General features: G+C 39.5%; 1 protein-coding gene across 5 annotated transcripts in view; it reads right to left on the bottom strand.

Moving 5' to 3' along the window:
* Nucleotides 1–917: 917 nt before the first annotated feature.
* The window catches only part of CBX5 (chromobox 5), a 33,317-nt gene continuing 8,478 nt past the window's right edge, over nucleotides 918–25,756 (bottom strand). For 2 of the 5 annotated variants that reach the window (XM_017678595.3, XM_017678596.3), the window contains exons 2-5: nucleotides 18,836–19,015; nucleotides 14,051–14,237; nucleotides 10,917–11,017; nucleotides 918–9,281 (exon numbers count right to left, since the gene is read on the bottom strand). In XM_017678595.3, coding sequence (XP_017534084.2) covers nucleotides 9,131–9,281; nucleotides 10,917–11,017; nucleotides 14,051–14,237; nucleotides 18,836–18,972 — 576 coding nt within the window. In that variant the 5' untranslated portion in view covers nucleotides 18,973–19,015 and the 3' untranslated portion in view covers nucleotides 918–9,130. The other 3 variants (XM_017678598.3, XM_017678599.3, XM_017678597.3) reach the window with 3 other exon arrangements.

The following is a 25,756-nucleotide window of genomic DNA, read 5'->3' as shown; positions in this document are numbered from 1 at the left end:
GCGGCAGTCCCAGGCTTCAGAGGTGGGAAATAAATAATGTCCAGAAGGGCCTGGCTCTGAAGTGGACCAAATGGCTCTCCTGTCCCATGTTTATGGGGTCATGGACCATTAAACCAGCCAACCTACAGATGTCTTCATAAGACTTTACGAGATTTAGACTGGGGAGACCCTATAACTCAGCTGCAAGAAGGAAAACAAGAGTGAAGAATTGCAGATAAGAGATGGCGGAAACAAGAAGGCTCAGCCTTTGGAGGAGTCACATCTCAGTGGGAGGATGTCTGGGTTCTGGGCTTCCTCCATTTTCACTTCTCTGTGAGCTTCGGCCAGTCTCCATTAGACTCAGAACAGCTTTATATTGCCCAATAAATTCTTGATTATCTATATACTTTCTTCCTTCTTACCAACATAGAATTTCCCCGTCCAATCCCCCTCACCATGTTTCTGACCCACAATTATTAGCTCCTCAGAGAAGACAGTTTCTTTGGTATTTGTGAAGCGCATCAGAACAATAGTTTTATTTACAAACACACATATTTGGATTTTCCAACCTGATTTAGAGTCAGAGTGGTTTTCCACAAATTCTAATAACCAGGAGTTGACTCTTCTAGGGATCCCTGGGTTCCTGAAGACTAATGTTTATTCTCTGGGCTATCAGAGGCAGAGACAGTGCAGAGACCAGGATGGCATACACTCTGAACAGGCTGAGAATAGAGTAGGGAACAGGGTACATGTTTATTCCCTCGGGCTTGCGCCACCCTGTGGCTATTTGCAGAAAGCCAGAGACCAATGATCCTTCAAAAAAAGCCGGTTCTCAGATCCTCTTCCAGAAATGCATGACTGACTGCTGGCTGACATTCCAGGGCCCACATTAAGGAAGGAGTGTTAAGACCCAGATCTTCAAACCATCACTCAGGATCCATATTTGAAAAGCAACCATTTATTAGAACCAATACAAGAGTATGAAAAGAGGGAAAACAGGAGGGTGGAAGAGGAGAGAATGAGGTCTGCAACAGATGTCAGTTGTAGAAACACACAAATTGCCTACTTTTAAACATTTACATTTAAAAGGTGAACATATATATATACCACTTACCCTAAAACAATAAAAAAAAAGCAGACATGTTTGGCTTAACTAAAACCAAGAAACACAACCAAAACTCCCCCACAAACCAAGGTCCATAGAGAGTTCAATTTCCTACTTTTTCCAATCAGAAATCTGGCAACAAAGTGTAATTTGCTTGCTACTCAGGATGGTAGAGAGCTGAAAGAAACCCAGCCTCTTGAGTCTCTTAGATCCCATCCTGGGGAAGGGAGGTCAGGCCAGTGGGCCATGGGTGAATGAACTCCTGGCTATTTGGCAGCTTGTCAGCATACGTGCACTCTCCATCCTCCCCAACTCCAGACCCACCTGGCACTGCCAGCGCTGGGTGAACAGAGCAGAGTCCACAGAAGAGAGAACCAGAATGTGACTGCGGTAAGGGGCCAGGGACTTGTGCTTTCTCATGGGTTACACATTTAGGGCCAAGGAGAGGGAAAGGAGAAAGAGCCTTATTGGGAAGAGGAGCTGGCTGAGTCCCTAAACTGAGATGAAGAGTAAGGCTCTTGAGCCCACACCTGGGCAAATACGTGTCCGAAGTTCTCCCAAACTGGAGGGAAAAAAGGTCAAAGTCAGGTTCAGGCTGTGGACACTAAGAAAGAAATGACAGACACTGAATGCAGTGAATTAGATGAAGCTTTAAGGAGCATCAATGCCCAATTTTGAGTGTTAAACATATTCCTAGAAATTTTTTTTCTAATGTGGCTCTTCTCTGGTGATGGGCAGAGGAAGCAGATACATTTATTGAACCAGCTGGTTCCCATGGGGAGGCAAGGGCTGCAGAGACTCGGCTGTCCTGGATTAGTTAGCAGAATGATAAGCAACAATATAAAGTAAACCCACTGTGTTTGCTTTGCTCCTGTGATGGCCCAAGTCACATGGGAAATGGGACCTCAACTACCAACCTGCAAGAGAGAAACAAATAGTAGCATTCTGGCTTCGTAGTTCCCTAATCCAATGCTCTTGGGTTTAAAACCACCTCTGTTTGTGGATGCAACACAGAAAACACCAAGTGCCTTCCTCCAGAACATCCAAAGTTAAGTCTGGACTAATAAGACTCCAACATTCACAAAAACACTGTCAACATCTGAACTAGCAGCTTTGATGAGGGGTGGGGGGCAGAACTTGCCGAGATCACTAAGTAGTGCCAACCTCAGGACAGCTCAGTGAGGACTAAGGCCTATGTCAGGCCTCACCTTCGGCTCAAGGTGTCCTCCACTGAGGACTCTAAAGTATTCTACAAGTTTGATTTACAATGCCTCACAACACCCCGTGAGGTAGGTCAGTATTATTACCCCCATTTGACAGATGGGGAACTGAGGCATTGAAAGGAGTGACTTGCCCAAGGTCAGCCATTATGGAATCAGTTGAGGAGGTTGGCATATAGAGTCAGCATCCACTCAATTCTTCTTCCACTCCCTCGAGCATTTAAACTTAAGAGTGCACTTGGGAACAAAATGAAGTCAGTACGTACAACTCACTCTGTAAACCAGACAAATTCAATCAACCCACAAGCATTACCTGAGGGCCTATTATTTATCTACCATAACATGAGGAACATTAGAGAAACACTCTTTCTGAAAGTCTTGTGTCAATGCATGTTTTGAACAGAAAATTTCATTTTAAACATTAAAGGCATAATATTCTTTTGTTTCTTTTGTAAAGAATCATCACTTTATCCTAACAGATGAAGGACTAACTACATCACACTAATTTCCCAAAGTTCTTTACTGAGTAACTCACATTCCTAAAATCCAGAAACAAGACCACATTGAGAAGAACCATTTCCCCAGTGGGTGGTGGTCTTGGCAGTGCTCTAAGCTGCAAGGTGGTGGGGGAAGGCGAGCACTCCACAGGCTAAGCGAGGAATCTAAGAATCGTACCACCCACCAAACACCCTCCCTGCCACTACTTCTCTCTCCCCACAACACTCAGAGGGTGATCTCTCCAATCTTCCTGGCTCAGCTCAACTTCAGGAGTTACATCATTCTCAAAATCAGCTCAAGATTAAGGATATAAACAGTAACCCCTACTTTTCCATTCAGGAAGAGGGTATGAAGTATTCCCTATAACTTGTCATAAGACTGTAATATTCTTTCCTCATGCCAGAGGCGTAACTATTTAACAAAAGAAAAGGCAGAAGAAAAAATACTTTTCCCCCTCCTTTGAATTTACAACTGGATTTTGGTAAAATGATGACCTTTATCCTAAAATTAGGGGGAAAAAATAAGTCCACAGCCAGCCCTTGTTTCAAATCAGATACTAAAGCTACCGGAAACTGTAAAACACCGACAAGCCTATAGAGTGCAGTGACCCAATTAAGCTCTACCTTCTTAGGCTTCTCAAAGAACCACCAGGCAGAAACCCCTCCTTTCTTCCATTACCCCCTCACAGTAGCCAGAGCAGGACTCTATATACATCAGAAGCTCAAAAAGTGATTTATCAAGTTTAATGCTCACCAGATATACTTTAGTTCCAGGAGACTAACCATTCCAAGACCTAAATATAAACCTTTTTTCATTGATTGCTTATCACACTGGACAAGTCCAGGTGATGATAGTTTCAAGACTGATTAAAGTGGCAATGACAGTTCAGGTTCAGTCTGTTTAGAATTCCTCAAAAAGTGTGATGAACTGGCCCCTGGATCAACTTTGAGGGTCACACCTGCCAATGCCAGGGGACATTTTGCGCATACACATGCCCACACACACACAAACCAGAATAGCAAGATAAAAAGTTCACTGCATTCAATTTAGCCTAATTTCTTGATAATAGTTTCCTATTAGATTTTCCGATTAATACTGATGGCTCTTACCTAGGCTGTGATAATTAGGTTTTGATCTATTGTGACATTAATGATCACAATCAGTTGACTTTGAAATTGTCTTAATTAATGGCTCTTCCTTGTCGGCTGCCTCCAGTGCAGGTTCTGTCCGCCCCCACCGCCACCTTCGTTTAACTCCTTCTCTTACTGATCTCAAAGACAAATAGCATGGGAGGGTCACTTTCTTTCCATGAACAAAGATTTTAAAGTATTTTTAAAAACTTCTCTGACAGAGGAGCAACATGAGATGCTAGGTGAAATAAGGATCAGAAGAAAAGGCAAGACATCACTGTGCCCGTGTAAACAGCACAAATTCCACCTTAGAAAACCACCGGTCAAACCTGATGTTAGAGAGGCAATAACAAGCTGAAGTAACTCTAAAAAGACAAGATGAGGTAGCTTAAAATTCAGTAAATCCAGCACAAGCAAAAAGAAAACTGTAAATGTCTTCATGAAGCTATCCAAAGGACCTCCACTTTAGTTATTCAGAACCGTTGTTCTAATTCCTGGGAATTCTGACTTTCAAAGCTAAGCAACGCCAATTATCCAGGCAGAGAAAAGTATCTTTTTCTTGTGGTCACATTGTCAGAACTGAAACATTTCTTAGGATCAGACTGTTCCTTAACAGGCCTACTCCTCACCCCAACCCTTCTTAGATTAAAAATCAAACTCCAGGGTGTGTGTATTTTGGGAGAGGTTTTCACATAACTGACACAGGTCTCTGCTTAGAAATCACCATCTTCCCATGTTGAATGTAACTACATCACCCAGAGTAGATGCCCAGGTGTTAACAGATGTGCCCCAAGCCTTTTTTTCAGCAATTCTGTCATTGGAAATTATGTCCCTATTTTAGGCTTAAAGCCAACCTCATGTTAATTCCTCCAAACAGGATGAGAAAGTGAAAACGGTGTGAGTAACTGTGATAAAATGTCCAGGAGAAATAAATGTTACAGAACCCTCAACAAGGTAACAACATATAACTGGACCTGCAATATAATTAATACTTTACACAAGCAAGGACTAAAACTATACAATTATACCCTTTGGCAATGGGCCTAAAATAGGGACCATAAAAAGAGTCTCTCAATCCCCACTTACTGTTTTCTCTCAGTTCTAACAGCAGCTTATCTAACAAACCTTTTAGATAATAGTTATCTTTATTTTCTGGAATAAAACAAGCCCTAGTCATTGTGGTCTAACTATGGCCAGTTAGCTCAGCTCATTCAAGATCCTAAGTCTTTTCCACATATGAACCAACTGTCATCCATCTACTTTAGAGCTACAAACTACAACTAGCTGTCTCTGCCACAAAATCAGAAATGTGTGCCCATTTATAACCTTTATTACACACAACAACGTTCAGTTCATCCCACACCAGTATGAAAAGTTCTTTGAGGTCAGGGAACTGCATAGTTTTGAACTTTGTATCCCCAGGGCCAAAAAATATTTGTTGAATGAAATGAATGTTGACATACACTAATGTGGTTAGAATATGGACTACTCAATACAAATCTACTGTTATTAATTGGGTGGGGGGAAGGGGCACCCAATTCTGAGCATGCTGTTGGGTGTAAGGCTGATAACCTCTCTATATTTATGAAAACATAACTGGAACACACTGGATCTAAACCTTTCCTCTCTCTGCCTTGCCACAGGTATGCTTGCTTGGTGGTCTGATCACAAAGGTACAGACCTCAACACCGTATTTATTCTAAAAATCTAAACAAAGAGGATGGGAGTGACAGGTGCAAAATGAATTTTTCTTGGACCTAATTTGAGAGAAACTCTACATTTCCTTATCTAATGCCATAACCCTTCCTGGGGTTCTCATGGCATTGCAAAGTAGTATTTTAAGTTCTCAAATTTGAACCCTCAGGGCAAAGACAATTGTTCCCCAGCTCAAATGCAGATCCTACTTGATCCCTCACTGTCCTTAGGAAAGCTGGGCTAAACACAGATCCAACAAAATCACAATATTAAAATCCCAAGCATCTTTGCCAAGGCCCTAGGACTTGGCCTGAATATAAGGAAAATGGATTGCCCACAACACTGTGGTTATAGAACAGGGATGGAAAGAGTTAGTAACAACCTGACTGCCCAAACTATGGGAACAAGACCAACCTTCCATCAACAAAAGGTAGTACGCGATATGGCTGGGGACAGCCAAGGACCATCTAGACTTCTGAGCCTTAAGAAGCACACAGGTTTTGTTCCCTTGCCCAAAAACTGGATTGTAGCAGGAAAAATGCCACGACTTTCTCTGGGTTAAAAATGAGTGCTTCCTTCAGGGCTGACTTTCCTAACAGATGATCTTAACACGAGGGCATCAGCCCAGCCCAGGGCTCAGAAATGCAGCTACATTGACCTTGATAGACAGACTCTGCTGGACGAGGTTCTCCTACATTCTGTGGAAAGGGCGATTCCTGAATGCTGTTACCAGAAAAAACTTAGCATTAGAAAGATGTTTTGGAAGAGGACTAAACACAGGAAAAATATACTGAGCACTTGAGACTTAGATGTTTTAGGGAGTGCTTGGCCCAATGCTATATAAATTCTTCTGTGAGGAGAAACAGGTTCTGTTTGAGGTTGCACTTCTCCACGGGGCAGGAGAGCTACTTAGAACAAATGCCAGAGGCACAGGCAGGCATCTGGTTGCCATTCTGCTGAAGGCTGAAATCAGTATTGGCTTCTGGCTACCTACATTTCTATAGGAGCAGCTGTCAGTAGGCAGGACAGAACAAAAGTTGTGTTGGCAGCACTCAGTACAAGACTATGATCAACAAACTGTGGACAGAAAAAGATGAATGGAGTAAAGAGTAAGGTACTAAGGGGGTATGAGTAAGAGTAAGCTATGAATAGTAGTTGATACTGTGGTTATTTCATTAAAAGAAAATCAGCTATCAACAGATATCTAAAGTATTACCTATAACCAATGCAACCATGTGCCTCAAGTTTCTCAGGACCAATCTCAGTAAGAAATACTTGTTGTAGTCTTTGCCCACGTGTTAGATTTTGGTTTAAAAAATATGGTCACTGTAGTTTCCATGCCCACTGTCCCTACGAGATAACACACCAGCTACACGGATAAGCTATTATTTCTCCATTTGCAAACTGAGAGACCCAAATCACTTCCTCAGGGCTCTGGCCTACTTCTGTCCTATTGTCATCTATCCTAATTGACATCCTCAGTTACTTGTATGACAAATCTGTTTTCTGACCATCCTTTCTTTCTGTTAGATACCTATCAGATTAAGTACTAACAACTCTCAATTACCTAGCACTTACCTAGGCCTTTAATTCCTTCAGAGAGGAAGCAAAGATGGAGCTAAAACTCCTACCCACTTGAGGTATGGGTTATGAGTTTCACCCAATAGCATTACCATTTAGGATTTTCCCGGATGCCTTAAACCAAAAGCTTCATTGTTCCAGTCTGTCACATCCCTGCAGCAGCAGCTGTCTCCTCAAGTGTATAGTATACATCCTGACATAATTTATACAAGCACACAGAATTCAATCAGCAGCTGAGCAGGGAAGCAATGTTAACAAATGCTATGAATGGGTATATGATTTGCATATTATTTGGCTCAACTGTGGACTAGAGCAATCCATCCACTCTCATTACTCTGAATAATCCAGAAATGGTTCAACGCCCCTGGCCAGAGAGCTATGTTTTAAAAATCAAAAGCAACAAGAACCACCTCAATGGCCAGTGAACCCCAGAGTTAAGGCTACTTCAAGCATTTATTCTTATTTCCTCAGCCCTGGGCTGGGAAAAAGATGCTCAAAACCCCATCAACTACAAGAAAAAAAGGGTATTTCTGTAGGGCATTTCTTGGGGGACAAAGGCAGAAGGACATGATCGGAAAAACTATCTCAGTGTAAAGGCAAAGTGGGAGGCAGCCAAAGGGAAGTATTTTGCTGAGTAGGGAGAGATGGTTGTGTTGACACACTAATGCCAGGGCCTGTCACTCTCTTGAGGTGATAGTCTTCCACAGAAATGCATTTTTAAAAGTAAGATACAACTACGAGTTTGAGGCTGGAAATAGGGAAGAGCATTAATACCTCGGGGTCTCTTAGTGGCAAATCCAGTCAAAAAGGCAGGAAATTTATGACTATAAATGCTATTAATATTTAAAATCGATATTGTGGCCAATGGCTCCAAGAATTCCCCACTGAAAATAATGGCATGGAGGGGAAACTCAGGTTCACTGAGAAGTGAGGGTCAGGTTTGAAGCCTCTTTGGTAACAGGAATGCTTTGGGAGGCCACAAAAGTTGGCAGAGTTGGAGGGTGCCTAGCACCTTGGCACAAGCAAGCACCAGGCAGTCACTCACACCTACGTAAATATATAGTCCAAATGTGAGGCATGGAAGGAAATAATACATACATACCATATGTGATGACAACTGTATCCTACCCCATCATCCTCATGTACTAATAGCTAAAAATCTACACAGTTAATAATCTTGTAATTTTATGACAGATTACACCACCTTGTAGAAGCAGAACCAGGGACTGCTAAGAAACAAGGCCAAAAGCCCTAGGGCTAAATTTGCCCTGATAAATTTGAATGTAAAATTTCAAGTCCTCCAAAGGATGGAGCTACTTTGGGAGGATGGGTGAGGATGAATAACAGAGGGTGGCTCTGAAGACCACACCAGGAACCCTGTATTCTCCTGGATAGAGCTGAATGAGGGTTGGGAAAGCCCCAACAGGTAGGCAGTTGCTATTGGTTTTTTAAAAAGATGGGCAACATCTTTTCCTTACCAACATCTCAAAACAAAGGCTAGCTGGTCATCAACATGTTCTAAAAAACCAAAGTAAGAAACCAAAATTTATCACCACTGTAACAAAATCCCCCAATCTAAAAAGCAACCAACTCTGAAAAGATCGAAACTCTAAGGTGATTATAAAGTTAAAACTCATCTTGACGACAGAAAGAAACAGAACAGAAAGATCAGGGCAAAGGAAAAAATTGTGGGAATTACACACAGTATGTAAATGCCTGGTCTTCACAGAGAGACACTTATGAATGAGACCATCAGTTATGTTACAAGGGAACCAATACCAACACTTCTCCTGTGGAGCACACAGTGATAAGCACATTTTTTATGGATGTGTTTAGGATAGAAGAGGGTGAGTAGAAGGGAGAGGAGGCAGGGAGGTGAATGTATTATGTACAAAGAGAAATGACAGAGACCACTCCCTCCTTTAGCTCTTTGCTGTTTCTTTCTCTTTGTTTTCCGCATCCTCAGGATATGCATGCCACGTCAGTCTCTCTTCATAAAATGCTATCACAATCTGGGGACATTTTACATTAGCTTCTTTTGCAAGAACCAGGTCTGCTTCATCTGTGTCTTTCCTGGAGAGAAAGAATATCAGACTTAGAGGGAGACGAAGTCAGAGTAAGTCTGTCCAAACATAGGTTTATGTCATGTGCATTTAGCTGATGTGATTTCTTCTTCATCTTGATAGCAAGATGAAAAGGACCCTAACAGCTCAGTATTTTCAAGAAGAAATTAAGTAACTGAATCAAATTATTAGTGAATATCATTTAACTACTACATCACAAACAGAAGTCTTCAGCCAAAATTTAAATGGAAAATAAAGCAGGCTTAATCAAAAGGCTGAAAATTAAATTATATGAACTCTCCTCTCATAATTTTTATATCTGTGTATGAGCACGCAATCAAACCTACATTCAGCCCTACTGATTAAGCATAAATTGATCAATCCAGTTTCTGGATCACTTAAATGAAAAGGGTCCTAACCCTTCTGCCTGTAGCCTTTTAAACACTCATTATCCTTGTGGTCAGAACCATGGGAACAATAAGAAAACAGAAATTTAAATCAGCAACAACACTTCTAAAAGGGAGAGTAAGGGGAATAGAAAGTCTAGACACTAAAATGAAATGTACGAATTAAGAGCAAATTTCAATCATCTGAGTTACACAGGCTCTCCTACCAACACATAACAAAAAAATCTATCAAGTTTCTTAACAAGGATTCCAAGAAAAAAATGTATTTTAAATTAAAATGCCACAGTGATGTGAGCAAACACAACTACCTCCTTTTCTAGAAAACTGAGATATTTAATCCATACAGTTAAATATTATGGGGGAGAGGGCGGGAGAAACACACAGGTTGGAGCAGATATTCAAATTTGAACTGAGATGGAAAAAGCTGGTTAATATGTGAATGTAAATCACAAGTAACACAGATGGCTGAGTGGGAAAAGCAGTCAATACAGATCATTACTTCTGACAGAGTATGGTGATTCTTCAAACATAGGATCTGGGTAATTTACAAGCAAAATCTCAATCAGTTAAAATACTAAACTTTCTGATTATACAACTGTTAAGGTAATTAGCTTCTTTAGTTGATACTGTAGCATGAACCCTCTATTTAGAGACCAAACTTAAATCACAAGCCCAGAACACTTCAAAATAGACAGTGAGGGCCACAACATAACTTAGTAAATCTTTAAGGAACCAAACTGAGGGAAGTAAGTACACTTTCCTGTAAGAGCCATTCCTTTCTACTGGATTAAATAACTTGTGCTTTTGGCCAGTATTATTCTTAGTGCTTTTGTTGAGATTATTTTTCTCTTTTAGACATTTTTCAGTTGTCTTGATCCTCAGTGATGGTAGAAAGCCTCATTCAACTCCTATCCCTCAGCCACAGGCTCATGGTCTGATGGTAAATGATTCAAAACTGTAAATAAATGGTTAGGTCATGGTTCTATGTTTCCTAGCTCAAAAGCTACCTTAGGTATTTGGGCTAATATAATTTGGCTTAATATCAAAACTTGAGCTTGTCTTAAATCTATTCCAAACCATAATACCCACTTAATATGACAGTTGGCATCAGTAAATGATCATTAACAATCAAAAATCTTAGTTGACGAATACTTATTCTTCCCCTTCCTTATCTTTCATAAATTTTCAAGTCACTGGCATAGAAACACAATTGTAGAGTGAGGCCCAATCTCTCTCACCATTTCATTAGGAACATTAAGTCACCACAGGAATCTGTCGCCCCAATGATCTTTTCTGGTTCCAGTCCTCTCTCAAAGCCCCGGGCGATATCATTGCTCTGCTATAAATAGAAGATGAAGAAAGGTTACAGCTTGGAGAAAGCGTAAAAGCAATCTCCCCATTTCTCAGCTCCACAAAGCACAACCTAAGTTAATATTGCCTGATGTCATTTTTGTCACCAATTCATAAAATTCTTAGAACTTAAGAAATACAATACTGAGTCAGCCAGTGGCAGTGGTGATGCCAAGAGGTATTTTTTCCAAGAGGATGCAGTGAGAGGATATTCTTCCAGTATTCCTTCAAAGGATTAGGAGTTGCCCCTAAAATTCTTTAATATCCCTTAAGATATTCTGGAGCCACCATCTAGGAGCTCCTCTAATCTGCTTAATATTATAAATTGACTACCCCTAAGTTTCAAGATGATAAACAAGTCCATGTTTAGCCAAACTAAACCCGTTTTCATTTTGTAAACCTCAAATATATCACCGCTGAATTTTTTTTTGACTTTCAGTTTACCTTAATACTGACCAATATTTCTAATGCTTTTCACATAGTGATCTGTATTTATGAAAGAACAGGGGTCAGAATGATTCAAGGCAGTACCATAAAACAGGACTTGTCTTTCAGAGCTCACAGACTACAACACTCAACACTTGCAGAAGGGGCCCTGGTCTGTGCCTATCCTCCTCCTCCCGTGGACAAGTTGTTAGCATTAGAGGGCAAAACTGGACAGTGACTTCAAAACAAACAGGAATTCTCTAGGTGACTGTTCAAACCTGGTCAAAATGCAATCACGCAGGCTAGAGAAGCAGCACAAGTGTGCTGATTCAGGTGTGATGGCACTAGTAATAGCACAATGGTAAAATTTTACAGAAACCAGGTAGTTTTTAAAACCTTGTTATGGTAGATAGTGTAAGTTTATCTAGTGGCAACACAAAGAAAGATTTAGAAAGGCAGCCTAAATGAACTGAATCTCTGATGTCTGATTTTCATAAAATCTCTTTGATCTGACACTCACCTTCTTACTACTGAGAGATACAAAGCATTCAGGGTCCAGGTGGCTCCCCAGATATCAGAATCCACAATGGGAAGGAAATTCCATGCATGGATCAGGGGAGATAATGGCTCAAAAACAGCCTCTTTTGGGGGCGCTTAAGGGGAGGAGGTTCCCAGATGTGCACACAGCTGCTCACAGCTGGAATGCTGGCGCATGAACTGAGTCGTAAATCATAGCTGGCGGCTGAAAACAGTTTGCCACATAGGGAGGGAAGGGAAGAAAAATGTTCAAGCTGCTGAAAAGGAGCCGAGGCGAGGAAAATGCTAAAATCATCACACGGGCAGTAATCTTAAATCAGGCATAATGCCGACTAACAAATTTCTTTTGCAGTGGTCTAAAGAAAGAAACGCAATCCCCTCCTGTACCTTTAAAACTTAAAATCACCTATCTTCCCAGCTGCCTACCTGACAGCCACTGGCACTGCTGAGAACACTGTCAGGGGCCCCAGATGAACATTACAATGTAAGGGACATATGGGGGTTGTTTTCAAGGTCGGCAGCATCAGAACCTAGCCTAGGAAGAAAATTCTCTCTGCATTGACCAGTGGCTCTAAGCCAGACTGCTCCTTTTTATAAAGACAGAAACCTTTGGTTGAAGAAATACACACTGTATCACAAATGGCTAGTCAGAAGTCTTATGCTGTGTTGTTTTCTGGTTTCTTTACTTAACTAGAAAGTGAGTCAAATGATAAAATCCAGAATACAAAGGACTAATGAACAACAAAGAACAAAGCTAAAGATGTCTTAGCTTCTTAGAGAATGGGAGGCTTTCTCAGATTCTTGATCAGTACCATATATCGTGCCATACACACCTCACCAGAATAGAGCAGTTTTAAAAAAATAAGCCTGGAAAAAATAAAACTAAGCAGGTAAATAAATAAGGAGATGACACAAACCTAAAGTCCACTTTCACTTGCAGCCTCCAATCTCTCACTCTTACTTCTTTTTGAAAAGGGACTCTCCCAAGTTCTCTCTTATGGAGGCCAGGAATCACCTGTGCAGTCTTTATAAAATACTGATGCCTAGGACCAACCCACAGAAATTTGAACTAAACTGGTCTGGGTATATCTTGGGTACTGGAGGTTTTCTTAAAGTGTCTCCCATCCCCTACCCCTCAGATTATAATGTGGAGCCAGGGCTACAAATGAATGCTTCAGAAAGATGGGTATACAAGTAGAATAAAGATAAATAGGGATGCTTACAGCAGTGATGCTAGAAGATTCAGAAGTGGACTTATGTTTTTATTTTATTAAATTTTAAAGATACAGCACATTCTTCACCACAAAAGCCTTCATAACCTTGAAGTAAATGGAGTAGAGGCTGAAGGAGTGTGTGTTTTGTGTGTGTGCACACACATGCGCACAGACAGAAAAGATATATTGGAAAAAAAGGCAAGAACAGAGCTTACGTTAGATATTTGAGAACTAAAGATTAGAAGAACTTCCCCAACTGAATCAACCCAAAGTTTCATAAACACACTCTCAACAGCGAATAGATTCAAAAGGAAGATGAAAATTAACTTATTATTTTTAAGTATGTACAAATAATATCAAGAGACTATACATGTCACTGAACTGTACACTTTTTAAATGGTTAGGGTTAATTGTATGTCCGTGAATTTCACCTCAAATAAAAAAAAAATTGAAAATAAGTGCTATCATAGGAACAAAAGAAAAAGGAAGTAAAGTAAACGTTTTAAAGTCTTTTTCTATCCTTAAATAATTCATCAAAGACCCTCCCCCTCTCTAAGATAACTTAGGTGCCTATTTATGAAGGCAGAGAGTGTGTTGAGTATTTTACAGAGATTTAATGTTGCCATCTTAATACAATTAGTAGATTTTCATTTCTCACTCAGCCAGGAGGGGGCACTGTAGTTAGTCAACATACCTCACTGGAAGCTCTTTTGTTCAACAATTTTATCTTGCAGGCCATCCTTAGACCAGAGATAACCACAGTAAGATTTGTTTTTGTTATTTTGGGGGAGGAGGGAGGAGGCAGCAAAAGAAAAGTTTGTGGAAAAATGGGAAAGTAAGCTTACCTCTCTCTTTTTTTTGGATTTGATATCATCAGCACTGTTGGAGAAATTGGATTTCCTCTTGTTACTTTCTGACTTCTCTCTTGGTTTGTTATTTTCACCCTCCTTCATCTTCTTATATTTTTTCATAAACTCAGAAATTAGCTCAGGGCAATCCAAATTTTTCTCAGGTTCCCAAGTATTGTGCTCCCTGGGCACAAATAATGAAGAAAAAAGGGAAAGAATGAGGAAAATACAATCCAATGCCTTATTTTAAAGAAGTAGCAGAAAAGAACGAAATCCTACACTTAAAGGAGATAACAAATTTGATCTAGGAATCAACTGAAATTAAAATACATTCACAAAAAAACTTGCACATTATTTATAGCAGCATTTTAATAGCCAAAGAGTCCACCAACTGCTGAATGGATAAACAAAATGTGGTATATCCATACAGTAGAACACTATTCAAACACAAGAAGAAACACAATACTAATTAATACATGCTACAACACTGAAGAACCCCAAAAACATCATGCTAAGTGAAAGAAATCAGACTATACATATTGTCTAATTCCATTGATATGAAATATCTAGGAAAGACAAATTTAGAGACAGAAAACAAATCAATGGTTCCATGGGTTTGGGGCTTAGGATTAACTACGAATGGGCTAAATTTTGGGAGGTTATGGAAATGTCTAACACTGGAATGTGGTGATAGTTGCACAATTCTAAATTTACTAAAAATCACTGTACATTTCTAATGAATGAATTTTATATTATATAAACTATATCTTAATAAAGCTGTTAAAAACTCAAATATGAATTCTGCTTTATTAAGTGGCAAAATGATTTCATAAATATAATCATCAAGGCAATCCTGAAGAACAATCTAATAAATCATGTAACCACTAGTTTACACTCTTAAATGTTACCTATATTTTGAAAAGTCAATAAATTATTGGAAGATTGGAAAGCTTTCAATTTTTTATTGACATAGTTGATATACATTATATTGATTTCAGATGTACAACATAGTGATTCAACAATGACATACTACTAAAATGCTCATCACAGTAAGTGTAGTTACCATCTGTCACCATACAAAGATATTACAGCATTATTGGCTGTATTCCCTATGTTATTTTTAATCCCTTTTACCTATTTCACTCATCGCCCCACCCTCCCTATGGTAACCAGCAGTCCACTGTCTGTGTTTATAAGTGTTATTTCTATTTTGTTGTGTTTTTTAGATTCCACATATAAGTGAAATCACAAGGTATTTGTCTCTTAGTTCACTTAGCATAATATCCTCTAGGTCCATCCATGTTGTCACAAATGGCAAGATTTCATTTTTTATGGTTGAAAAATATTCCACTGTATATACATACCACATCTTCTTTATCCATTCATCTACTGACGGACACTTAGGTTGCTTCCGTATCTTGACTATTGCAAATATTGCTGAAATAAACATAGGGGTGCATATATCTTTTCAAATTAGTGATTTTGTTTTCTTCGGGTAAACACCCAGTACTAAAATTACTGGATCATCTGGTATTTCTATTTTTCATTTTTTTTTGAGAAATCTTCTCATTTCATAGTAGATACTTTTCATAGTAGATACACTACATTACGTGGAAATAGTTACTTAGAAAAAAGGCAGTAAGGGCTTAAATCATTAGAATATAGGCAAACCGTAAGACAAAGACACAGATGTAGGATTTGGAGTGCATTAAGTCAATGCTCTGGATTCAAGTCTACTGTCATTAGGTAGTCAAAATATATTTTACATTAATAAGCAAAAAAAAAAAACACTCAAATTAAATAACTGGGTCTAATTATTGATCTAGGCTTGGATCAAGGGAGTCCTATTATGAGGAAAACAAATATTCTAGTATTCAGTTGTTCTCTGTATTCCTGGCATAAGTTTTAGAAAACTAAACCATAAGTTATGTTTAGAAAACACAAACCAAACTTACTTTGTAAGTTTACAGAATCAAAGCAAGAAATGTACCTACATGTTACCAGGCATCTTCTTCACTCTTAGCCAGTGGCAGAGGTTTTTCTGGTTATATAGTATGGCCTAATTTTTATTATGATACATCTGTAAATATACCACAGAAGCAGTTTTCTACAATCCCTTCACTGATAGGTAAATTTTTTTTTTAATCTATGGACTATCCATTTTAGATGTTTTTGTTTTTTAAACGTAAGGTATCTTTACATAGGAATAGTTTGAACACATGCCATAATAACTTGACTCAAATAAGAAGCAGAATGGTAGAAAAACATGAGATATTTACTCGAGACTTAACTTTCTGCAAAAGGAGTTTAAGAATGAGACAAAAATCTATTTCTAAACCATTTAAACCAAAACTGGAAAAGCCTCTCCTTCATAGCTCTTCAGAAAAAAACAAAAAAAATACCCTCATACAGTAACTTCCCCCAAATCCACATACATAGTTTACTATTCCAGAAGAAATTAAGGAACCAAGATCAAGAGGCATACTGACACTGTAACACAAGCAAGTAGACGATGGGTTAGGGGAATGTCTCTGTTGACAACAAGGAAAGCCAGCCCTACAATGGGATTATCCCTTGTCCCAGCATATTGGAATTCCTGTTTCTACATCAACCAATTTTCACCCAAAGACAATATGGCATAATTTAAATAGTCTAGGCTTTAGGGTCAAAGAAATCTGATATTGAATCCTTGTTCCCACACTTACCAGTTATGTTATTTCAGCAAATAACTTCACTAATTTCCAGAGCTGTAAACTGAAAATACCTCTAAAGGCTGTTATGAGAATTAAAGAGAACACATGAGATAGAATGAAGACATGAAACAGAATATAACCACTGCCAAGCAAACAACAGATACTTAGGTTGAACAAACTTGGTTCTAGCCTTCAGTGAAATCCTGGGCATTTCCAACAAAGACAAATGCTTAACCAAACCTTGTCTTTCCCTTCTTTATCTATGTAAGGTACCAGTAGCTCAACTACAGACACAGATAGTTTCAAGTACCTTCAAAATATCCAAGAATTTTCAGTGATTCAATGGGCCCAATAAACACCCTTAAAATCTTTAGGTGTTATTTCAATTTCTATTTCATAGTGCTCTAGATCTCTCAAACTCATAGATCTTGTACCTAGAGGATGTTGCGGTATCACCACTCCTCTTTAGAAATATACAGAATACATCCTCATTGCTGTGCTACCCACATTTAGTGCCTGCTGTGTGCTAGAGATGCTAAGCATGCTATACTGTAACAACTATCGCACCTAAAATGCCAATAGTGCCCTGGATAAGAAACCCTGATTTGTGTAAGTAACCTTAAGTATGTTCCCAAGGCTCCTGAGTTACACCTTTGTCCAAAGGTACTATCAAAACATGGAATCTAAAGCTCTACACTTTAAAAGCTTTGATGTTCAATATGGTACTAGCCACAGTTGGCTACTTAACCACCTGAAATGTGACTAGTCTGAATTGAGATGCACTGTAAAATATAAAATATACACCAGCTTTTGCAGACTTATTAGCATGAAAATATAATGTAAAATCTCAGATGTTTATATTAATGCTGAAATAGCATTTTGATATATTGTGCTAAATAAAACATTATTAAAATTAATTTCACTTTTACTTAATATGACCACCATAACATTTTAAATTACCTATGTGGCTTGCATTGTATTTCTATTGGACAGCCCCACTCTAAGGAGCCTAAACCACTTTCTATCAGTTCACTGGGATTCTGAGAAATTCTTTGCTGTCATGCATCCTAAGGAGAGAATCAATCAGAAACTGAGGCAAAATGCCTAATGATTAGTTTCATGTAGTTCACCTTTCAAGCTACCTATTATATGCTTCAATATGCTTCAATAAGTATCTACTTCTGTTTATTCCAAAGGAAAGAATCTACTTTAGCACTTAAGAACAAAGCCAGTTACTGCCTAATAGACATACTAGTCAATTCTTCAGTATTGTTCTTAAAACTCATTGACTTAAAAAGGAGGGTCTTTAACATCTTTAAAAAAAAAAAGAAAGGATAAACTGATGGATAAAGGAACAGATGGATAGTTTATATTAAAATGTTAATTGCAAAAAGTATGTTAAAATGCTAATTGCAGTGTGTATCTGGGTGTTCACTCAATTTTTTACCTCAGCTGTATATATAAAATGTTTAAAAATGAATATGGGCAGGTTGTGGCCTCAGATTTAAGTCTCTCATTAAGATAAGTGCTTTTCCTAGGACACTTCTGAGATCCAAGGATCATTCTGGAAGGCTATGAGACTGATGACGACTTCTACTGTTGCATAAATGTATATATTGTAGCGTAGTTATATCCAAAAGGATAGTTAGCAATAACATTTTTTTAATAGTAACAGTAGTAATAACAACAGTTACACTGAGCTTATGAGTCAGGCTGTGTATATCTATCCAACCTCTTCTATGGCAAGTACCACTTCTTACCCCTATTTTATTCAGGAGGAAAAAAAGATTAACGAACTTAACTAAGGTCACTCAGCTCTTATCAAAAGTGGTAGACCAAGAATCTGGTCCCAGGCAATCTGATTCCCAAGTCTGTGCTCCTAACCAATTCATTATACTGCCTCTCAAAAGCAGTATCATTAGAACACCAGCTCTAAGGGGGTGACTTTGTTTAGTTCATTGTTGTTTTTCTGACTCTAAGGAAAGGCGTGTAGGTGGGAAAAAAAAAGACGAAGATGGCAGTGGTTCATGGGGAAGTAAACCAAAGGTGTCTATCTCTGCAGATTCCTAAAGCCTGAGAAGGCACTTACTCAGAAAAGCCTTTCCACTTCAGTAGATATTCCACTTGCCCCTTAACCACACGCCTGTCTAGCACCTTCTCCACCACGTACTCCTCCTCATCCTCTGAAGAAGAACTGTCAGCTGTCCGCTTGGTTTTCTTTCCCATGTCGCACACTGTTCCACCTGAAGGACTTAAGGCCACCAGGTTCCTGCAAATGGGAAGGACAAAATGGACAGAATCCATGAGAGGAGTTAAAACTTTCTGTCTCTTCTTGATGGGTTGCAGTGTATTAATACAAAGCATCTATCTGTCCTTGGATCTTGAAGCATTCTAGAGATGAGTCCTAAGAATTTTAAAAAAGGGTCAATCCCTACTTCCCTGACTACAAGTTTCTCCTCAGCTAACAAAGCCAAAATTATTAGACGGCATAATTGTCTAATTTCTCTACCTTCAGATTCCAAAACACTAGTATGGTACCTTACTCCTGGCTACTTCTGTAACTTTACAAGCCAGCAATTCAAAAAAGAAATGTGAAAACCTTCAGTTAAAAGAACCATGACTGAATTAAAACCTTTACCTCCAAAACAAACAAGGTTCTTTATAAAAGCGAAGAAGGAAGAGCTACCAAAATGTAACTTTCCTCTGCTCTGAGATCTTCCCCAGTCTCTCAGCTGCACAAAGAAGGCCTGCTCAAGCACCTTTCACCATGCTCTCAGGGACTCGGTATACCTCCCTCGAACAAACTGAGTTTGTCCCTTTGGAGCATCCATCAGCTCACGAAAGCAAGGCTGGTGTCCCAGACTCACTAAGTGTTCTTTTCAGTTGGGGATGCAGGCAGGGAGAATTCTTTCAGTCCTTAAAATCAAAATTAGTCATTGGATTGTCCAGTAATTCTCAAGGCTCAAGTAATTCAAATAGTTAAGGAGGTACTGCTCCTCTTAACTGGAGCTGACTTTGGGCCAAAGGAAGAGGAGGAGGAAAAAGGAGTTTGGACCCAGACTTGCATCAACACGAAGCCTCAAAACACAGAGCAACCATTCATAGGCCCAAGGAAAGCTGAAGCAAGGCAACACAAATGGAAATCGAGTTAAGCTCAGAAATATGCACAACCAGGGGGTACTCGACAGAGAATCTAGCTTTAAATTCTTACATTGCTACCATAATCATTTTTTAAGAATTATTCCTGAACCATGTTAAACGGTGCCCACCGTTTGGATTATAGAATAGCAGGAACTATTTTCCTAGCTGAACTCCATTTTTATTTTTGCTGTTGTATTTCAAGATTTTCAGCTCACTTTAAAAATATTTCCATCTTGACCAGAGGACCACTCCCAGGAACAGGGAAGGCCATTACTATCTCCAAATTTTGTTCAAGTATCACAAAAAGTTGCATTTATCAATGTACTTCAATTAGCAAAATTTGAAGAATTATTCCAAGAATACATAGGTGAAAACCATTATCTCCAGAACCTACCACCAATAGGTCCTCACCCAAAAACGGTACCCATTACTAAGTTTTCATTGAAATACTTTATTTGGAAGAGGGGTTGGGGGGAGAGTGCAGGTAAGCGGTTTCAGAATGTTTCCATGAATTTAGCAGAGTCCTAAGCTTCAAGGAAAAAAAATCTGATTTGAGTTATTTAAAATAAAAACAGCCTCCGACCTCACCAGAGACAGGAAATGTCATATTCCCGGGAGAGTACCCCACCCCCACCCCCACTCACCTTGGAATTTCCGGGCGCTGAGCAGTTTAGGTCAGAGCACTGGGGTTAAAACCAGCCCCAGGTCAGATGCATGCAGTTAAGCATTGTGGCTATGGCCTCCTCTGCCTCACGAGGAAAAAACAAGGATTTACATATGTGTTCAGTTTGAGGGAGGAAAGAGGGAAAATCTCCCTTTATACCTTCATGCAGAAGAGGAGCCCCAAAGGTAGATGAATCGGGGGTCCCCTCCTTTACCTACCGGATCGCCCCAGTTCTTTCTTTCCCTCTGGGCTAAAAGGAGGGGCCTCCCCTCCCAGGTCTGGGGCTTGGCGGGCTGGCAGCTCCCCCGCCCCCACCCAGCTGCCTGGGAGCCACTGCGCAGCTGTCCCAGTCCGTTGCTATGGCAACTGGCAGCAGTACTAGACAAGGAGGGGGAGAGGCAAACGGAAAAGTTAAAAGGCTTAACTTTCCTTTTCAGTGAAGGCTGGGTGGAGAAGTTGGAATGTACCTCCCTTGTCCTCAAGACTAACGCATTCTGAGCTCAAGGGAACTGGTTCTTGGGTTTTAAATCTAAAACTTGTGCTTATTTCTCTAAGAGCACTGGGAATTAATCAATAGCATTTTGAGAACATCTAACAGGATTATAGCTCAACTGGAAGGGGGAAGGGAAAGATCCTAATACAACAGGGTCAGTACAAACCACCAATCCCCTAATCCAATCCACCACAAGCACTATAGACAAGGCCTTTTCTACCATCTGTCACTGAACAGTTAATTAAAATTTCTTGGGGGGTGGTGAGAGAAATAACAAGAATGGTGGGGTGGGAGGGAAGTACTTTAAAGATACTAAACAACTTTCCTTCTTTGGGGAATTACTAGATACAAAAACAGAATCCAGAGACTTGAAGCACTACCAAGGAGCCTTTTAACTGAAATTACAGGTAGAAAAAAAATGTAATCTTTCAGTAATTTAAAAAAAGGGAGAGGAGTACTGTTAAAACCACTTCTCATTATTGCTCTTGAAATGCTATGAAACAGATTCTTAAATAATTACTACTCACCTTAAACAATAATATGTAACATAATAATTTAAAGCCTCACATACCAGAAATCCCAATACTGGAGAAAAATAGGTCTGAGATAGAGACAGAGACTTGCAGTCCCATAAAATTTTTTACTAGCCCTAATGGACATTTTAAAGCTCCAGCACCCTGCTCTGCTTACAGATATAGGTCATTAGAGAGAGAAGCTGCTGCCACAGTAAGAAAAAGGGACACTTGGGCAAAGAGCCCAAGTGAGGAAAAAGGAGAGAATGGTGCTTATTAGTTATCAAACAGAAGAAATTAGAGGGTATGAGAGCAAAGTAGACAGTTTTCAACTACAGGATTTATTTATTTTGGTATCATTAACCTACAATTACATGAAGGACATTATGTTTACTAGGCTCCTCCCTTCACCAAGTCCCCCCCAACATCCCCGTTCACAGTCACTGTCCATCAAAATAGTAAGATGCTGTCAACTACAGGATTTCAACTCAGTTTTCAACTAAAGGATTTTCTCAACTTCAATTGGACCCATCAGGAAATCTCTGACTAAAAACTGCCTTTTCCTACTCTTCCAAACTTTTAACTTGTTGTAGCTAAGGGATATAAAAACAATGCCAAAGGAATTAGATCAGAGTTCTGATGTGTGATTAACTTGCCATGTGTGATCTTGAGTAAATAAATTTTTTATCTAACCCTGGAATCACTAAAATGGGCCAAATAAATCCTCACTGCCCACCTCCTAGGGAAAGAGTAAGTTTATATTGAAACCGAAGAGCTGTTAAGTCCCCCAAAGAGAAACTTTTGTAAAAATATTATAGGGCCGAATACAACAGCAGTAGGAAGTTTGTGACCTTCCAAATTCCTAAGCCATTAAACCATACCCCATGCAGTAACTCTTCCACTCAACACGTCAGTAGACAGCAAAGAAGGAGGAACAGTCTTTGTTAATGACATGCCAATAAACTAATAAACCTTCAAAGAATAGGTAGGTATATTCTCTCTCAAGAGTAAAATACTTAATCTTACTCCTTAAAACTCAAAAAAGCATTGGAAATGGCGAATCCAAGGACTAATAGTATTTCTGTGAAGGGATAAAGGACAAGAAAGAATGACAGCAACACTAACATTTTAGTAAAACCTTTTGGCGGGGAACAAGAGAATTCAGTGAGGAAAGGGGCAAAAATATTCTGGTGTCTACTCCTCTTCCTAACACACTAGGAAATAAAATCAGATCAATTCCCTCTTTCCCACTCTTAAGAACTGCCTAAAGGGCATATGGCGGAGAGGTCCCTTTCTCTTTAGAAAATGGGTTTTGTAACAGCTGACAAATCAAACTGGGCCTGATGCCAGGAGTCAGAGTCCAACCATAATATTCTGTAAAGAATGGCATGCAACTGTCTTGTAAATCTCCTGGACAGTCACAGATCAGAAACTGGCAAGGATGACGACATAGTTCTGATGGAATGTGTCTTATCTTAACCTTGAAGTTATAGATCTGATCAGGAGCAGCAGTAAGAAATGAGAAATGCACTCAGACATCGGAGGGGACATAATTCTCTTTTAGACAGTGCGACCCAGTGTATTAGGGTCAAATGAAACACAAAGCCAGATGGACAATTTAAGGGCTAGAGAGAGCCTGCATCAGATAAAGCATCAAGACTGGTGGTTCACGCTGAACTTGGGAGGAGGGAGAGAACACTCCAGTATGAGAAATGAGACATGGCAGGCAGGATGATGGAGTGATTAAGGTAGAATCCCAATACCATGACGGAGGAAGAGAGGATGAGCCTCTGAAAGCAACCTTATCCTTGTGGAAATCTCCATAGGAAGGAGTGAGCAGCTTCTCAAGTTTTCAAGTCTTTCAGGCATAACAGCTCTCAGTCCTTTCTTGGGTTTACACAGGAACTCTCAGGTAAAGTTATCAACAACTGCAGACAGATTCTGGCAATTTAATTGCCCATCAGGAAGCAAGAAAAGAGCAAACCCCACCAACCCTTCATATCAACAATACAAAGCAAATTCACCTTACAGGCCTCTGAGAGCTGGGGAAAAAAACACCTAAACCAGGGATCTGGTGAAAAGTCAGCCTTGGCAAAACATCAAAGAGATTGCGGTCAGGCACAGTCAGAACCCACATTCCAAGCTGATGACAGGAGACTTCTTTAACAGATGAATCTCGGTGGGGAGGGGGGGGCGGGGAACGGCAGGAAGAGGCGAGGAGGTGAAGCAGAGAGACAAAAATCCCACACACTGTAAGGGTAAAATGAAAAGCATGTAAAAACTGCAGTCCCCAGAAATTTGAGAGCTGGGGCCATCCAGAAGATATAATGGTTAATTTAACTATTTGCATTCACCAATCAACCCTGAGACCAAAGAATCACCCATATGGAGCGAGTCTCTGCTACCTGCTCCATCCAGTTGAGGCTCTGCCCGAGTCTCTCCGGTCACTACTTTTCACTGCCAGCTGTCTTGGTGGCTTTTCTTAGATCTTAGTGTAGTACATTTTATTTTCATCACTACTTATGGGCAAAAGCATATATATAAACTAATTCTAAATTATTCTCTAAGTTTTCTTTGTATTGTCTAATAAATGATGAAAACTAACTGGTTAAGTTGCCTCAGCAAACTACCCACTGAACTGCTTGGAGGTGGTAGTTAGACCACATGTGAAATGCACAATTAATGAGCTCTCTCTTCATTCTAGAGTTTCAATAAGCCCACTAGGAAGGTAAAATCCTCCAGGAAGTAAGCCATTCTAAAGAGTGGGGAAGGGAGAAGACATACAGCAAAGCTCCCTATCACATGTATTAATTAAACATGCCCACTGATGGGTGACTTCAGGAGGCCCAGGCTAGAGAAATTCCCATTCTCCCCTAAGGCTCTTGAGAAAGCTAGTGGTTTAGGTGAAGATTAAATTGTCAGGTACAGCATTATCTTCAAGGCATCCTCTATATAGCCTTATTTTAACAAATAAAACAGATGAAAAGAAACCAAATTTACACAACTATTTTAATCTAGTCTATGTTCTTTGCTTTTTACGGATTTAGCAGAACCAGTGGTTTTAGGTTTGTAACACAGCATAAAACTAAAACACCCTCTATAAATATGCTTTCTTCCAGTAGATTTATGATTTACAAAGTATTAGCCATGTGGCATTTTAACAAAAACACAGCATAGAGATGCACATTACAGCTGTCCTGGCTGTCTCAGGTTTTGTTAAATAGGCTGATAACTATCACTCCACCTGAATCAAAAAGCCTATAAGCACCCAATTCAAGGAGTTAAAAGAGTTTTAAATGTCTATTTAAGAGACTGGATTAGGAAAGAGTTGAGGAGGAAGATTAACTGTGGCCGTTAACACCCCTATCATTAACAAGCCACAAATAGACAACACAAACTTTATTAATAGAAAGGAGTGTGGAGAAAGGAAATGCTCTCCCTTTGGCTAGCACAGCTCCTGCTTGTGATCCTCTAAACATCAGGCCCAGGCACTGCCTTCAAAGAGTCACAGAATTAATTCTGGGGCAAAGTATGCCATTTGTTGACTTCCAAGGGTCCTGCTCCAGTGGGCAAGGAGTAAAGGGTCCTTTGTTCTTTTAAATTAAAATATATACAGTATAAATGGAGATAAAGGCTGCCTTACAAATTTTATTTGGTTGTATTGTTCTCTAAGCTCTGACTACCATTAAAAATATAAATGAATGTGTACTACAGTAATTATCAGAACTGCTTGAAGTTACAAGTCTGGTTCGTTGGTATATAGCAGAAACACAAATTTTTGTTATCTCATTAGCAGATCACAGCCCCACAAAATAATCATCTTACATGGGATTTGATTTTTCCCTTATTAAAGCCTACTAAATTTCTTTCAGGCGTCAGTTTTTAAATTTAGTTTAGAGCACATCTAAACCCATCACTGGGCAAGAAGTTAAATATCCAACTCCTCCAAGATTTATGAGAAATAGAATTTTGCATCACCACAAGCAAATTGTCCCTTGCTTCGCAACAATTCTATCCTTGAAATGTACTCAACTCATCTCAGGGCACCACAGTCTTAGATCTCACACCCAACCCTCTTTTATTTAAATGAGACAGAGCATGAACTAGTAGTAGATCCTGTCACCTTTCATGAAGAACCTGGTGATCTCACCATAAATAAATCTTTAGAAAAATGGATAATAATAGTTTGGGTAGATCAAC

Source organism: Manis javanica, chromosome 10 (genome assembly GCF_040802235.1).
Source record: "Manis javanica isolate MJ-LG chromosome 10, MJ_LKY, whole genome shotgun sequence".
Lineage (NCBI taxonomy): Eukaryota > Metazoa > Chordata > Mammalia > Pholidota > Manidae > Manis > Manis javanica.
The sequence above is the reverse complement of the archived record's forward strand: the minus strand, read 5'-3'. Positions and strand labels throughout refer to the sequence as shown.